Here is a 16,320-nt window from a genome sequence, read left to right as displayed (position 1 = left end):
TGTACAAGCATACCACAGTGTGTTCACATTGACCCCAAAGCACCAGAGGGCAGATGGCTGTCTCTCACCTGTCTTCTGTTCCACATCACTTCCCATTCCTTTCCGTTCCCCGTTTGCTGGCCCACTCTCACTCCAAGTGATTTTGTGCCTGATCACATTCCTTCTGGCCTTCAGTCCTTCCCACCTTGATTCTCCATGACTACATTCTGCCATGATTTGCAGCCCCCATGAACTTTGAATGATGCATCTACACAGTAGACAGACACATCCTGATGCAGACTCATGACTCCTTGGATAGAGCCATCTTAGGTCCTGTGCTAACGAGCAAAGGGGAAGCTGCTAGAAGCCAGGCCTGGGGTTGGACTGGGGTCCGCCTGCACATTCAGGGAGTACACAGCCAGTCTGCACCTTGACTTAAGCACACGCAGAATATGTACTGGTAGGGTTTTTATGGTTTTATTTTTGTTTACTGTTGTTGCTTTATTACTTTTATGAAATAAGTTTAATTGTTTTTCATTTTTTAGGCTGAACCATATCGCTAGGCTATGTTTAATTATTTTAATCACACACAAACATGTTTTTATTTATTTATATTCACATTTATGGGTGTTTTACCTCTATGTATATATGTGTACCATGAGTTTCCTGTGCCCACAGAAGTTGTCAGAGTCTCTTAGGGCTGGTGGTTGTGAGCCACCATGTGGGTGCTGGAATTCAAACCTGGGACCTCTGGAAGAGTATCTAGGGCTCTTAACCACTGAGCCATCTCTCCAGCCCGTAATTACATACATATATGTTTAAACATAAACCCAATAATGGCAGTGATAGAAGAACATAATTCCATCACAAAACTAATAATAAGTCTCAGTTTTGTTTACATATATTAATATTTGAATAGAAATTATTTTTCCAAAGAATAAGGTACAATGAGGAGGAAATATTGAGAGAAGTAAACCTCCAAGCTGGAGAGATGGCTACACAGTTAAGAGCATCTGCTACCTTTGAAGAGGACTTGGATTCAGTTCCTAGCACCTACATCAACTGGTTCATAGATCACTTAAAATTCATCCAGGGCCCTCCTGACCTCTGCGGGCACTTATACACAACCGTACATGCAGGCATGCCACAGACAAATCAAATGAACCTTTCATTTGCAGTAAATCCCTTTAGGATTATGGCAGGATTTTCCAAAAATTCTGTTAGCTTGAGCAGAACATGTTACGAACATCAGGCTTTCCCTGACTCAAGAGGGTGGCAAGTCCCCAGAAACACACTCATGGTTCTCTCTGCCTTTTTCAGCACATGCCGGAAGATGAGGCCTATTTCATAGCCAAGGAGATTCTCGCTACAGAACGAACCTACCTGAAGGATTTAGAAGTTATCACTGTGGTATGAAACCTTAGTCCTCATCTCTTTGGTTTTTCTTATTATGTTTTAGATATAAACATGGATGCTCCATCCTGAGGAATGTCTTGACAAACTTGAGGACTACATATGGAAATTCTGTTGAATATATTTGCCTTACAGCATGATGTCTGATCATGTCAGAATGCTCATGTCTTGCCAGGCATTGGTGGTGGACACCTTTAATCCCAGCACTCAGAAAGCAGAGGCACAAAGATTGCTGAGTTCAAGGCCAGCCTGGTCTACAGAGAAAGTTCCAGGACAGCCAAGGCAATACAGAGAATCCCTGCCTTAAAAACACAAACAAAAAGAATGCTAATTTCTTTTCATAGAGCTACAAAGCTTAGAATAATATATCTTTCTGTAAGCTTCGAACTAGAATTGTTTTGTTTAAATTTCACAATTATACAGTTCACAAAGAGGATATGCAGAATGCTGACTTAAGCCATCTTTATATCCTGGAGGAACTCTGCTTGGTGTCTCCAGGTCACAAGACCTCAGGGGGGCGTGGCCTTTCAGTCCCAGCTGAGCCTCTCACCAAGCCAAACTCCTCCCACAGTGGTTCAGAAGTGTGGTGATCAAGGAGGAAGCCATGCCTGCAGCCCTGATGACCCTGCTTTTCTCCAACATCGATCCAGTCTATGAGTTCCATCGAGGCTTCCTTCATGAGGTGGAACAGAGGCTGGCACTCTGGTAACAATGCTGTGCACCTTATGGTACTATGTGCTTGACTCGCTCCGCAGAGGACTCCCACCTTCTGTGACTTCCACACAGTGGCTCCCATACCCTGGACCTCTACTGCACACACTGGTAGCACCTTGGGATGAGGTCTATACAAGCAGTCTCTGAGCCCTGAACCTCTGCTCTGAGCCTAGGTAGGACCTACCCTTGACACCATCACTAGCATCAGGAAATTCCCATCTTCAGAATAACAATTATTTCATTGAGGTGTATTCCAAAACCCTCTTGGGAAAGATAAAATAAATCAAATTTTATTCATTCCCCATTCCAGAAAAGAGAGCAAATTTTAAAAGAATAATCCATCTTCACCTGGTTCCTATCGTATTTAGCAAAATGCAGTAACTGCTGTCAATTTAAATTCTTTCCTCCTCAAAACACATTCATGTCGAACTGCTAGGTGAAGTGACACATGCATGCCCATAATCTAGCACTAGGGACACAGAAACAGAAGAATCACATTTGGGGCCAGCTTCAGCTACATAGTCAAACACTGTCTCAAAAAAAAAAAAAAAAAAAAAAAAAAAGACTAAAGCAAGTTGTTATCAAATCATGGTATTTTCTATAAGTGTTCCTGATATTTATAAACCTTCTTGTTCCTCTGAATCCAGGGAAGGGCCCTCTAGTGCCCACTTAAAAGGTGATCATCAACGAATTGGGGACATCCTGCTCCGGAACATGCGTCAGTTAAAGGTAAGACAGGTTAGCTCAGGCCTAGCATAAGAGCCATGAATGAAAACTCGTCAGTGTTGTTCTCACAACAGTGTCCCCTCACAACAGTGTCCCCTCACAACAGTGTTCCCCTCACAACAGTGTCCCCTCACAACAGTGTCCCCCTCACAACAGTGTCCCCTCACAGCAGTGTCCCCTCACAACAGTGTTCCCCTCACAACAGTGTCCTCACAACAGTGTCCTCCTCGCAACAGTGTCCCCTCACAAGTGTTCCCCTCACAACAGTGTCCCCCTCACAACAGTGTCCCCCTCACAACAGTGTTCCCCTCACAATAGTGTCCCCCTCACAACAGTGTCCCCCTCACAACAGTGTCCCGCTCACAACAGTGTCCCGCTCACAACAGTGTCCCCCTCACAACAGTGTCCCCCTCACAACAGTGTCCCCCTTACAACAGTGTCCCCCTTATAACAGCATTCCCAAAAACAAGTTCATCTTCACATTCTCCACAGTAGGGCTCCTCCCCAACGAGGCTTCTCTGCTCAGCTCAGCACAGTCTGCACCTGACCTCTCCACTCAGCACAGGAGAGTAAATCCTTTTCAAAACTATCCCCTGACAAGCAAAGTTCTACATTTAATAGCAGTATTGATTCAACTGTGTTGTTCATAGTGTTTTTCAAAATGGTCTCCCAATAAACACAGTCCATCTCAGGGTTTTCCTGGAAGGGATTTCCTTCAGAGCAGGCTCCTCAGAGCATGGTTCTCCCGTGAGACTAACACTCACAAGAGAGTCTCTTCATAACAGAGGCCTTCTCAGAGGAGCGTCCCTCAGGGTGTAACAAGGTTCCCCTCAAAGCATCAGATCCCAGGACTAGACTTCACCTAAGACAGATGAGCTTAAAATATAGAGGCCTCTCAGGAAAAAAAACAAAAAAAACAAAAAAACAAAAAACAAACAAACAAAAAAAAAAACCTGTTTTCTTCAAAAGAGAATTTCCCTTAGAGTAGCTCTTGTCAGACAGGGCCTGCAGAGCACAGTTTCAGGAGGGATTGCCCAGTGGAGTGGGCCTTTGAGGACCGCTTTCCTAACAGCATTCCTTAGGGTTCCCTTCAGGTTACCTTTCCCAAAGTAGCATTTTCCTACAGCAGCCTTCCCACCTCAGAACACAGCTCCACAGGATAGTGCAGACTCCTAAGCATGTGTCCTCTCAGAGGTAAGGTTCCCCCTTAGTGCAGTGTTCTGCTCAAAACAACACTCCCACACTAGAGAGACATCTCAGAGGTTAGAGTACTTGTAGTTTTTGCAGAGGTCCTGGGTTGGGTTCCCAGCACCCAGTGTGTAAGTAACTTCAGTTTCATCTGGTGCCCTCTTCTGAGAGGGCATGGTAGTGTACACTCTTTTGTGCGTCTGTTGGGAAGAGTGGGAGACTGGATTCTCTGTGTGGTTTTGGCGGTTCTGGAACTCACTGTATAAACAAGGCTGGCCTCAAACTCACAGAAGTTTGCCTGCCTCTGCCTCCCTAGTGCAGGGATTACGGTGCATGCCACTACCACCCAGTTGGTGGTGAACACTTTAAATCCTCCCAGTACTTGGGAAGCAGGCAGAGCCATGGATGTGTAGAGGAAAATCCTATCGCAAAAAAATATTCTGGGCTATCCTGAGCTACACACTGAGTTTGAGGTCAGCCTGTGCTACTTGACACCTTGTGTATTATTTTTTAAGGAAGAAGGAGATATAAGGCTTTTCCCAAGAAAGGGGTCTCCTCAGAACAGCGTTCCTCCAGTATGATTATCTTTTATCCCTCCTTCAGAACATCATCCCTTGGGAATGAGTTCAGAATAGGATTTCCTGGTCGCAGCCTTTCTCTCTGAATGGGGTTCTTCATAGCAGGTTTCCCTCCAGAAAACCTTTCCCCAGAGCAGTATTTCTTTCAATATAATTTCTATTTTTCTTAAATATTTATTTATTTATTTTATGTATATAAGTACATAGTCACTCTCTTCACACACACCAGAAAGGGACATCGAATCCCACTACAGATGGTTGTGAGCCACCATGTGGTTGCTAGGATTTGAACTCAGGACCTAGGGAAGAGCTGTCAGTGCTCTAATCCGCTGAACCATCTCTCCAGCCCTCTTTATAATTTCCTAAAACAGGGTTTCTCTCAGAGTAGGTCATTCTCCCAAAACATTTCCTTAGACAACTTACCCACCAGTGTCCCTCAGAATATCCAGCATACTTACCCTTAGGGCAGAATCCTCTAAACAGGGCTCCCAGCAGAATAGTCAGCCTCAGAGCAACGTTCCTTTTAGAGCAGTGATCCTCAGAACAAGTTGTCAGCACAGCATCACCCTCAAATCAGGCTTTATCTAGCACAGAATTCTCAGAACCAACACAGGATCCCTCAGAACAGTCTTCTCAGGACAGGATTTCCCAAAACATGGTTCCTCCCTCTCTCCAATAACTGAGTTAACACTGGACCTGGACGGAGATCAGAAGCTGAGTGGTTCTTGCCCAGGGCTCAGTGTGTCCTTAAGGTAAGCTCCAGCTCCTCTAGCCTCTGAGGTTCATTCTTACTCCATAAATCCAGGAAAAGCTCGTGGTCTCTTATCATACAAGATTTCAGGGAGAGATCAGTCAGCAGTGGTTATGGTGAGGACCAGCAGTTGAGGAGTGCTCGCCCCTGGAAATGGAATATGGTGCCCACAGGATGGAGTGGAAGGCAGGGAGGCAGGAGCATACCACACTGTGCATCCGTGTTATGCTGCCAGTTTTCCCAGCTACGATGTGAAGGCAGACACGCTGATATTCCGCCTACCATACTGCCATCTCTTCCCCTAAACATCCTTTTGTACCTCAATAGGAATTTTCTAGCTACTTCCAAAGACATGATGAGGTCCTAATAGAACTGGAAAAGGCCACAAAACACTGTAAAAAGCTGGAGGCCGTCTACAAAGAGTTTGAGCTCCAGAAGGTGTGCTACCTGCCTCTCAACACCTTCCTGCTGAAGCCCGTCCAGAGGCTGGTGCACTACCGGCTGCTGCTGAGCCGGCTGTGTGCTCACTACCCGCCAGGGCACCGCGACTATGCCGACTGCCACGGTGAGTGTGCGCTGTGCACTGGGCCTTATACTCTGAGAGCTAAGTAGCAATGGAGCGGAGGTAGAAGCACAGACTACACTGGCTCTACTCCAGAAGGGCTGACAACCCAGGAGTCAGAACAGGCCATGGTCTTTCCTCTTCTTAACTGCTGCAGGAACCAGGGTCCAGACTGCACTGGTTCAGGACCTGTCTCTGTTCCCCAGGCACAGTCCTTCTCAGGCCTTGATATCTTACGTGAGGTGGGGTACTGTGGCCAGGGTGGTCTCCTATTGTCAGGACCACTTACAGCTGACAGGGGCACTGGGGGTTGGGAGTATCCAAGAATGACCTGGTTCTTGTGGGTATTTCTGTCCTGGAAGCCTCTAAAACTTACCAAACATTTTAGCCAGGTGTCCTATTGGAAGTTTCTGACATACATAAACTCATTTTTTTTATTTGTTAAAGTGACAAAAAGAATAAAGTTTAAATGTTGTTCATCTACAAATAGAACTTTTAGTTATAGCATAAATATACTCCAGGAGGTTTCTGTCTATAAGTCATTGAAATTATTAATAAATATATAATTATCTGGGAATTGTGGTGCATGGATGAAATCTGGGCTACTTAGGTTGAGGCAGCAGGGTCCCTGGAGTGAGTCCCCTGGAGCTGCAGCTGCAGGCAGCCGTGAGCTGACATGTGAGTGCTGGAAACTGAACCCAGGCCCTCTGTGGGGCAAAGCAAAGTCTCAGACTGCAGAGTGGAGCTGCGCATGGCTCTCGGCAGACTGTGATGGTATCTTCAGTTCTTGCTGACATCTTCAACGCTGTGTACATGTCATTTTAAAGACCATGTTTACGGTTTGTCAAAGATAATGGTGTTGCTGTGTGTCTCCCTCTTACTTGGCTCTTGTCTCTGAATGCTGCAAACTGAAAGCTCTTCTGGGGCCTCATGAGCCCTTTCAGGAGAGTGCTGAGATGGGGTGGGGGTTAGCGCAGCCTGGAGACCTTATCAAGCTGCTGCTGGTGGGGGGATCACAAATGAGAGGCTCTGCGGCCAGGCGGGAGAGGGTCCTGATAAAAGGAGGAACAGGGAGCTAAGATGACTCGGTGGTTAGGACACTTGCCCTTGGAGAGGACCCACGTTTGGCTCCCAGCGTCTATGTTCAGGTGTCTCACACTCTCCACTAACCCCAGTTCCAGAGGATCCAATGCCCTTTTCTACACTCTGAGGGTTTCTGCACTCAGATTTGCCCAGAATCATAAACCATGAGTGTGTGTGTGTGTGTGTGTGTGACACACACAAATATATACACTCAATTGAAAATAAAACTTGTTTTAAGAAAGGAGAGCAGTCCCTCTGAGTGGTTCCAGCAGGGAGTCAGGTCACTGCATTGTGGGCAGTACAGAGATGACTAGATAGGTAGCTGTTTGCAGCTAGCATAGCCTATTCGAGGCTGGTGTCCAATTCTATGTTTATCTTAGTGTGTTTCCTTCCTTATTGACCTCTTACATTTGCTTCAACTATAGGTGAGCATCTCTTACAAGAAAGAAGTTAATTTCATCAAATATTTAAGACATAATGATCTAATCTCCTTCAAGCGCTAACAGTGCAAGCTGGGCCTGGTGGGGCACACTTTAATCCCAGCACTCTGGAGGCTCAGGCACAAGGATCTCTAAGTTTGAGGCTAGCCTTGTCTACAAAGCGAGTTCCAGAATAGCCAGGACTTACACAGAAACCCTGTCTCAAGAAACAACAATCAAAAATAGAGCAGAAAAAGAACTACTAGTGCTTTCGTTCTGTACAGAGCCTGCTTTCCTCTGACAGCCCATGTCAGCTGGCAGACCACTCCGTTCAACAAAGCCGATGTTCCAGGGCATGCGTCCGCAGGGGACTGCACTCAGCATTCTGTGACTACTGAATGCCAGTGAGCCAAAGCCCTGTCAGGACTCTGAAGTGCCTCAAATTAAAGCCACCCTGTAGGATACTAGCTCTTTCACAAGGCAGAGAGGGCTGTCTTGTTCAGGGGTCTAAACTGAGGGCCTTGTCTACACAGAGGCACTGAAGGCCATTACAGAAGTGACTACGGAGCTCCAGCCTAGTTTAACCCGGCTGGAGAACCTCCAGAAGCTGACGGAGCTGCAGCGAGACCTGGTCGGTGTAGAAAACCTCATCGCTCCAGGACGGGTGAGTGGTCATACCTGGGGAAGAGTTTATACATATTGTCTTTAACTGAATTTTATTAAAATAGCCTATAACTCACCTTTTATAGTACATAATCTGTGGTTCTTAGTGAACTCACCAAGGTCTGTTGTCATCATTAATTAAGAACATTTTTATCACCTTAAAAAGAAACTCCCAAGGTGGCTGGAGAGATGGCTCAGCAGTGAAGAGCACTGACTGCTCTTCCAGAGGTCCTGAGTTCAATTCCCAGCAATTGGCTCACAACCATGGATCTGTAATGGGATCTGATGCCCTCTTCTGGTGTGTCTGAAGACAGTGAGTGTACTCACATATATAAAACACATACATCTGGAAGGGAGGGAGGGAGACAGACAGACAGACAGCCCAAGTCCAATAGTAGTCCGAGCCCATTCTGGTAAATACAGTGTGGGCGAGCCACCCCATAAGGTGTCAGAAGACTAAAGGAAACGCACGTGCAGTAGCAGGGACGGTGCTCACAGCTGTAATCCCAGCACTTGGAGCTGAGGCGGGAGACCTTGACAGTGAGGCCAGTTTAGCTGTATCATGAGACTCCATCTCAGAAGTCTGGAGTGAAAGCAACCAGACAATGCGTATAATGCTTCCTCCCTCCCTGAGTTGTCTTTTTACCCCCGTGGGTTATCTCATTTAAAACTTATAAAACTTTTAATGGCATTCAAGTTATCCGTACTTGTTTGTACCTTAGGTGTCATATACCAGAAGATATTTCCTAACCTATGTATTTTTCTTCTAGTAGTTTGCTTTTCTTTTTCTTTCCCTCCCCCCCCCCCCCCTTTAGCAGGGACTCATGTAACCCAGGCTGGCCTCAAATTCATGTGTATTTAAGGATGACCTTGAACTTCTCGTCCTTCTGTCCTCCTGCCTCCACCTCCCGAGTGAGGAACTGCAGGTGTGATCCCAGCACCTGGTCTGTGTGGTGCCCAGGCTTCGTGCACGGCAGGCAAGCACCTAGGGAGCCACATGCCCAGGCCTCTTCCAGATCAGGCTGGTTTTAGTCCTATGCACACAGGTATCAGGCTGCCCTGGCACATCTGTAGAATGGGCCTGTCCTCCTTATAAAAAATCAAAAGCCCGGTAGAGATGTGGCCTCCTTCTGGACTTCCAGTTCTGCTCCAAGGGTTAGTGTCTCTTGGCTGTACACTGTTACCAGATGCTTCTGCTCCTGACTCTACTGTTGACATAGGACTGGAGTAAGAAAGCTTAGGAACCGGCCCTACTAAGTACTACAGGTGTTCACATACAGCGAGGTAGACCTTTCTGCCACTGTTCTCCTAGGGCTGTCTCTTCATCCTGTGTCGGTGAGCACGTAAAGCCTTCTTGTGCCTTACTTGGTATGTGCAGGCTGCACCCACCCGGCTTCTGCACTTTGTTCCTATTGGCACCTTTCCTCTGATGTTTTTGTTTGTTTTATTTGGAGACAGGGTATCATTGTGTAGCCTTGGCTGTCCTGGAACTCACTATGTAGCCCAGGCTGGCCATGAACTTATAGAGACCCACAAGCCCCTGCCTCCTGAGGCAGGTGTTAAAGGCGCACACCACCCTATGGGGCTCCTTGATGATGTAAGCCTGTGTGGCATTAGGTTCTTGTTCCTTATTCAATACTCCAGTGCAAGGTAGCTAACTCTAACCACCCAATAATGTTTCTGGAGACTTTCCCCTTCCCCTTCTCATACTGCTTCTGCCCAGCCTTTCCCACTGCAGAACTCAGACGCACACTTAGTCTCCCAAATGTCTCTCCACTAGATGACTGTACATCTTGGTATCCTTGTCTTGGGTCAGACAACTAAGGACTGAGTTGGTACCAGGATAGGCCTCTGATAACTAGAGGCACTATTGAAGGTAGCGTGACTCCCCAAGAGAGCTATTGTTCAGCAGGGCTTAAAGAAGCCAGCAGGGCTGGCAAGATGGCTCAGCAGGGAGAGGTGCGTGCCGTAGGTCTGGTTTAATCCTCAGATCCCACAAAGTTCCAGAAGAAGACTAGACAAGAGGGATGTCTTCTGACCTCCACATGTATACTATGACATGTACATGAGTGAGCAGGAAGCAGGCTAGAGGCTGCTGCTGGCCACCATGACCTTTGTCCCAGCTAGCAAAGGGACTATGACTGCTGTACTATGTTCACGGGAACACTAATTGTCTTTCAGGAGTTCATCCGTGAGGGCTGCCTTCACAAGCTCACCAAGAAGGGCCTGCAACAGAGGATGTTTTTCCTGGTATGTTTCCCACAGTACCTCAAACTGCATCTCCAATCTGGGAGGAATCAGTGGGTGTAGTTTTGTCAGGAAAGCTGTTCCCTTGCCTCCCACTTCAGCCCTAATACACTTCAGCCCAGGTGGCAGCTCACAGTCACACGGGGACTCAGGGGAGCCAGGAAGCAGCACTTTGCCTGCCCTGGCCTATTTGGTCCTATCCCACATTCTGGGAGGACAAGCAGAGCCAATATCAAAATGACTTATAGAGATGTACTGGTGGCCCAGTGACAGCTAGGGGGTCTCAATGTTAGCCTAAGAACATGGGAACAAAGGATTTGGCCGTGTGTCCTCATCTTCCCAGGCTTTCCACGTGCCCCAGAACTGATCTATGCAGGGGAGAAGCTGACCTCACCAGCCAGAGCTGCTGGCTGTTCCTACTAGCTAGGCCAGACTAGAGGGACTGCTGGCTGGCCCCAGTTCTGCTGGCCCCTGTGGCTACTACATTCATCTGGTCAAAAGGATCAAGGAGTGATTTTTTTCCAGCAGTCTCTAGTAACTTGCATAGATCTGTAGTTCATCAGAGTCTGACTATACTTATATTGAAGCTTTGTCCCTTGTTTGTAAAGTTCACTTACCTAATAGGCTTCCCTCCCCAGTTCTCAGATATGTTGCTGTATACAAGCAAAAGTGTCACAGGGGCCAGTCATTTCCGGATCCGGGGCTTCCTTCCACTCCGTGGCATGCTGGTGAGTGCCATCAGGCTTACCTGACAGTTGCCTTCTAGGTACCAGGCTGGACTTTGCCCCACCTCTCGCACACAGTGGCAAGTCTGGGATTTTTCAGTGGTGAGCAGGCCATGTTGGATTTTTTTTGTTTGCCTCAATTCCTCAAGACTATTATTCTTCTGAACACCAGAATGTACCGTATTCAGCCAATGGGCCTGGAGCTTCAGCCTCCAGCCATGGTCTCCTTTAGCACCTGACAGTGTGCTTACTTTCCCTACAGCTTGGAATTAGTCAGCTCTTTCACATGCCATGCAGTTTAAGAATCTCATCCAAAAACAACTGTCCGCTGGGCAGACAGCCTGTGTTCGCTGGGCTATGCTTGCTCACAGCTGCTGGGAGCCGTATGCGTGCCCTGCATATGCACCCACACGGATGTCTGAAACGGGATGACCACTGACCGCAGTGCAGTCCAGTCTATCAACTCTGCCTTTGGGAGTTAATGACAACCCTGGTTAAGGGCTGTAGAGATGGCTCACTGCTCTTCCAGGTGACACAAGTTCAGTGCCCAGCACCCATGCCAGGCAGCTCACAATTGCCTGTATCAGACACCAGGGACCTAATGCCATCTATGGGCACCTTCACACAGACACACACAAACACACATGGACAAAAATAAATCTTTGAAAAACAAAGAAAGGGCTGGAGAAGGCTCAGCACTTGATTCCCAGCACACACATGGCAGCAACAACCATCCGTATCTAGTTCCAGGGGATCCGACACCTCTTCTCTCCATAGGCACTGTATGTGATGCAGATACACATGCACGCACACATCCATATGCATAAAATTAAAAAAAAAAAAGCTCAAAACAAATTTCTTAAAACCCATTTAAGGTCATGGAGAGTCGGGAAGTTCTAGAGGCTGCCTTCCTTTCATGTAAAGCTTGGGACCCCACCTGAAACTTGACCTGGAGACATGGAAGGCAAGGGCAGTGCTGCCTGTTTCCATCATCCTGCCGTCTCAGGATGCCGCCTCTCCCTCACACTGCCTGTTGTGGTGGTGTGTACTGCTGCAGCAGCAAGCTAGGGTCCTTTCTTCCTGACTCTGAAGGCCTCTGCTCAGCCTGAAACGGGTGTTTGTTAATGCGTGACTCTACTGTGATGAACTTGGCAAGGGGCCGCCTGGGGAAGACAACCCCATTGTTGGATGGCTTACTTCTAAAATACACATTTCTGTAGAGAAGCCCTGAAAATGTGAGATAAATATCACCAGATGCAGCACTCCAGGGTTAGCTCTGGTGACCTCTTGCCGGTTGACACTTGCACAAGCTGCTTTGTGAGTAGCGCTGCTCTTTCCTTGGTAATTCATCCTGAGCAACTGGTCCATCCTCTGACTTCTCTGGTGCAGCTTGTGTACCTAACATTTCATTAGGTTAAGTATGGTTTTTTAAGAGTATATACCATGGGACTGGAGAGATGGCTCAGCTGTTAAGAGCACTGACTGCTCTTCCAGAGGTCCTAAGTTCGATTCCCAGCAACCACATGGTGGCTCACAACAATCTGCAATGGGGTCTGATGCCCTCTTCTGGTGTGTCTGAAGACAGAAATAGTGTACTCATATACAAAATAAATAAAAATGTTTAAAGTACTCATATACAAAATAAATAAAAATGTCTGTCTCTCAAACATCTTCAAGTCCATTCTCACAGTGGCCCCACTATGCGCAGCACATGCTGCTTCTAGTGTCTTTGTTCCTCACTGTCCAGCAAAGCATCATTCAGCTGCTCACACTGAGTTCTAAATGTGCGTGTCTGTGGGGATAGGCACGAATGTGGAAGCCCGGGGGTCACCATCAGGTATCTTTGGCGTTGTTTTCCACCCTACTTTTTGGGACAGACTCTCTTACTGATCCTAGAACTCACCAATTTAGCTAATGGCTAGCCTATGGGCTCCAGGGATCTGCCTGTCTCTATCCTTCTGGTACTGGGATTACAGACGTTCATCATCATGGCCAGCTTTTTACACGGGACCGGACGATCTGAACTGAGCCATCTGCTCAGACCCAGGTCACAAATACTTTTTGCTAAGTAGTAATTACCTTTAGTTTCTCCATAAATTATTGGAACTTAAAACTCCATCCTGTACAGGTGCCTTATTTTGGAATAGCCTCTGACATATGACATAACCATTTGTTGAAGATTTCACAATGAGGCTAAACATGAGGCTTTTATTTTGTTTAATTTTGGTTTTTCGAGACAGGGTTTCTCTGTGTAGCCTTGGCTGTCCTAGAACTCACTCTGTAGACCAGGCTGACCTCGAACTCAGAAATCCACCTGCCTCTGCCTCCCAGAGTGCTGGGCTTAAAGGTGTGCACCACCACTGCCTGGCTTGGCTTTTATGTTTTGACATGGTCTTTCTATGTAGCCCTAATTGTCTTGGGACTGTGTAGACCAGGCTGGCCTCAAACTCACAGCCAGTCCCTGCCTCTGCTGATATTATAGGCATGCTACCACACACAGTTCTAGTGGCACTTTTTAAAATGTCTTTCAAGTTTATTTTTATTTGTGTTTCTATGTATGGATATATGCATATATGTACTGGTGCCCTTGAACACCAGGAGGTGGTATTGGATACCCTGAAGCTGGAGTTACAGATGATTGTGAGCTGCCCAAATGGAACTAGGAACCAAACTTCAGTCTTCTGAAGCAACAGCAAGCACTCTTAACTGCTGAGCCATTTCTTCAGCCCCATTTTTCATTTCTCACTATGTCTAGCATTTGTTAGATGTAATTGGTTAAGGATGTAATTTTTTCTTCATATAGTCCTTTCCCCATTTGTTGAATCTTTCATGTTATGTGACAACCTTCATCTTATACTTTGCTTATAGCAGTATCTTCCACTCCACTAGTGTCGTCCACACTGGAGATGGTTACTATGTGGAGACTACATCCGACCCCATCCTTACCCTCCTTTTAAAATTCTCTTTGTAGGGCCAGCACGATAGCTCTGTAGATATAGTATTTGATGTGCAAGCCTGACAAGTCAGGCCTCCTGGGATCCATGTGAAAGTGGAAAGAGATAACTGTGTGCATGTGTACACACACATCATATACATAATAATACATTTTAAAAATGCATTTAAGTATTCCAAATAAACTTTGGAGTCATTTAAACAAATTCCATTCTAAAACACCACTGGAATTTCAACTGAAATCACATGAAACTTAAATATTAACTTGGTAAGTTTAACAGACCACATTCTAACAAATGGCTAGCAGAATGTCAGAACTTTGTTGAGAGTAACTCAGTGCTTTTTTATCCTGTGTGCTCTGTAGGGGAATTGTCCATTCTTTGGGATCTTCTGTAACTGGCAGGCATAGGGCTGCATAGTATACTTCCTTATCTAAACTATTCAGAGAAGAGTAGCTCGCTCTTAGCTCGAGAGGAGCTTGATCATGTTAAAGCAGTTTCCTTAAGTCTCAGACATGAGAATTAAAACGGTTGGCTTTCAGCAATGGTGTTCAGTCTGTAAAGAAATGATCACTTTTGCTGACTTCAGATAGGAGTCTGTTACTAAGCTTTGTAGTTTCAATCTTTGCATCTTTAAATCTATGTTGCTTGGTGCCAGGATACTTCCTGTATATGGTTTTAGGTTTGATTTGGTAATATTTTATCTTGGAATTGTTCCATCAGATCAGTATGATTTGGCTAAGATCAGTATGCAGTGGATTTCTTTTGCATTTGATAAAGATGGTCCCAGGATGATGAGTTTTCCAGCTCCTACTACTGAAATGTTCAACATCTTCTTTGCTTGATTTTCAGCTAATAGTGTTGGATCCACCGGTGAGTATTTCAGTGTCTTTAGACCAGACCTCAGGCACTTGGAAGCAGTTCCCATAATGTAGGGGCACAAGTGTGCCTCCTATACTTCCCTTGTAGTTGTCCAGACTTGGATTGTACAAGCCTTCCAAGCCAGCTGCACCTAGTATTACTGGTAGTCATTTTTTGTATGCCTCAGGTTTAGGCTAAATTAACATTCATAGCCCATAGGATGTCACCTCTTTTCTCACCTACAGGTAGAAGAAAGTGAGAATGAATGGTCTGTTCCTCATTGCTTCACCATCTATGCAGCTCAGAAAACAATTGTGGTAGCAGCCAGGTAAGGCCCTCTTCATGATTCAGTCAGAGCAGGACCTGATGCAGGGATGAGGACTTCAATACCAACCTCTGAACTCTACCCCTATCATGGGACTCAGCTGTTTCCAAGTTATGCAGGCAAATGACTATTTTCCCCCTTGTAGACAGGAAGGAGTATCTTTCCCCTTGAAGACAGGGAAGGTTTGTTGACATTTGTGTATTCAAGAAACCAATCATGGTCCGGCAGTGATGGCGCAGTCCCAGCACTCTGGGAGGTAGAGGCAGGCAGATTTCTGCGTTCTGGGCCAGCCTGGTCTACAGAGTGAGTTCCAGGACAGCCAGGACTATACAGAGAAACCCTGTCTTGAAAAAAGCAAATCCAAAATACCAAAAAAAAAAAAAAAAAAAGATCAACTTGAGGTCACAGCACAGCAATTGGAGGCTTTCTCCTTTCCAGACCAGAGAATTTCTGGTATCTTCAGGTATAATCCCTGCTCAGTGAAATCTGATCTGGTTTTCCTCCACCAGGAAATGCCACCTTAATCACGAACCAAATCCAATCTTGTAAGATGTTTGGTAATAAACTCACTAATTCCAGCACTGTGCCCTCCTTTCCCTGCTCCTCCCAGCTCACCCTAGTGACCGGCTGGAGAAGGCGTGTTTCTGACTAGCCCCAAGACCCAGGGAATGGAACAGATGCCCAAACCAGACTTGTCCCCTGATACAAAGGACAGGACTCCAGGCCAGGAAGAGCTTCCCCAAGAAGGCGGCTAACTTGACTTTTTCCTTTACAGCACTCGGCTAGAAAAGGAAAAGTGGATGCAGGACCTGAATGCAGCAATCCAGGCAGCCAAGAATACTGGTGACTCAGCCCTGGTGCTGCTGGGAGGCCCGGTGTATACTCGTACCCCTAGTGAGTTTTGACTCAAGACACCCCAAGAGATCCCCTCTGTAACTGAGAGCTTTTCTAAAAATGGCTTTCCTGACCTTGGCCAGCCTGCCAGGTCCCATGAGTTTCCTCCTACGCAAGAAAAACTGGTGGCTATGCCTAGGTGAAGAGTTCTTGGGCTATCCTAGCACCATGATTTTGTCTAGCTGCTGATTGGGTACCAAGGGCCTATTTCCCAGATCCTGGAGGAGCCTTATGGGTGGGT

At 46.4% G+C, this 16,320-nt stretch overlaps 1 protein-coding gene across 1 annotated transcript in view; it reads left to right on the top strand.

The window, feature by feature from the left end:
• The window catches only part of Farp2 (FERM, ARH/RhoGEF and pleckstrin domain protein 2), a 107,336-nt gene that overhangs the window by 87,794 nt on the left and 3,222 nt on the right, over positions 1-16,320 (top strand). Inside the window, exons 15-23 of the mRNA XM_052193764.1 lie at positions 1,300-1,389; positions 1,964-2,097; positions 2,754-2,835; positions 5,677-5,914; positions 7,947-8,077; positions 10,258-10,326; positions 10,962-11,051; positions 15,106-15,188; positions 15,961-16,079. Coding sequence (XP_052049724.1) covers positions 1,300-1,389; positions 1,964-2,097; positions 2,754-2,835; positions 5,677-5,914; positions 7,947-8,077; positions 10,258-10,326; positions 10,962-11,051; positions 15,106-15,188; positions 15,961-16,079 — 1,036 coding nt within the window. The remainder of the gene's footprint in view (positions 1-1,299; positions 1,390-1,963; positions 2,098-2,753; positions 2,836-5,676; positions 5,915-7,946; positions 8,078-10,257; positions 10,327-10,961; positions 11,052-15,105; positions 15,189-15,960; positions 16,080-16,320) is intronic.

This window comes from Apodemus sylvaticus, chromosome 9 (assembly GCF_947179515.1).
Source record: "Apodemus sylvaticus chromosome 9, mApoSyl1.1, whole genome shotgun sequence".
NCBI classification, from domain to species: Eukaryota; Metazoa; Chordata; class Mammalia; order Rodentia; family Muridae; genus Apodemus; species Apodemus sylvaticus.
The sequence above is the reverse complement of the archived record's forward strand: the minus strand, read 5'-3'. Positions and strand labels throughout refer to the sequence as shown.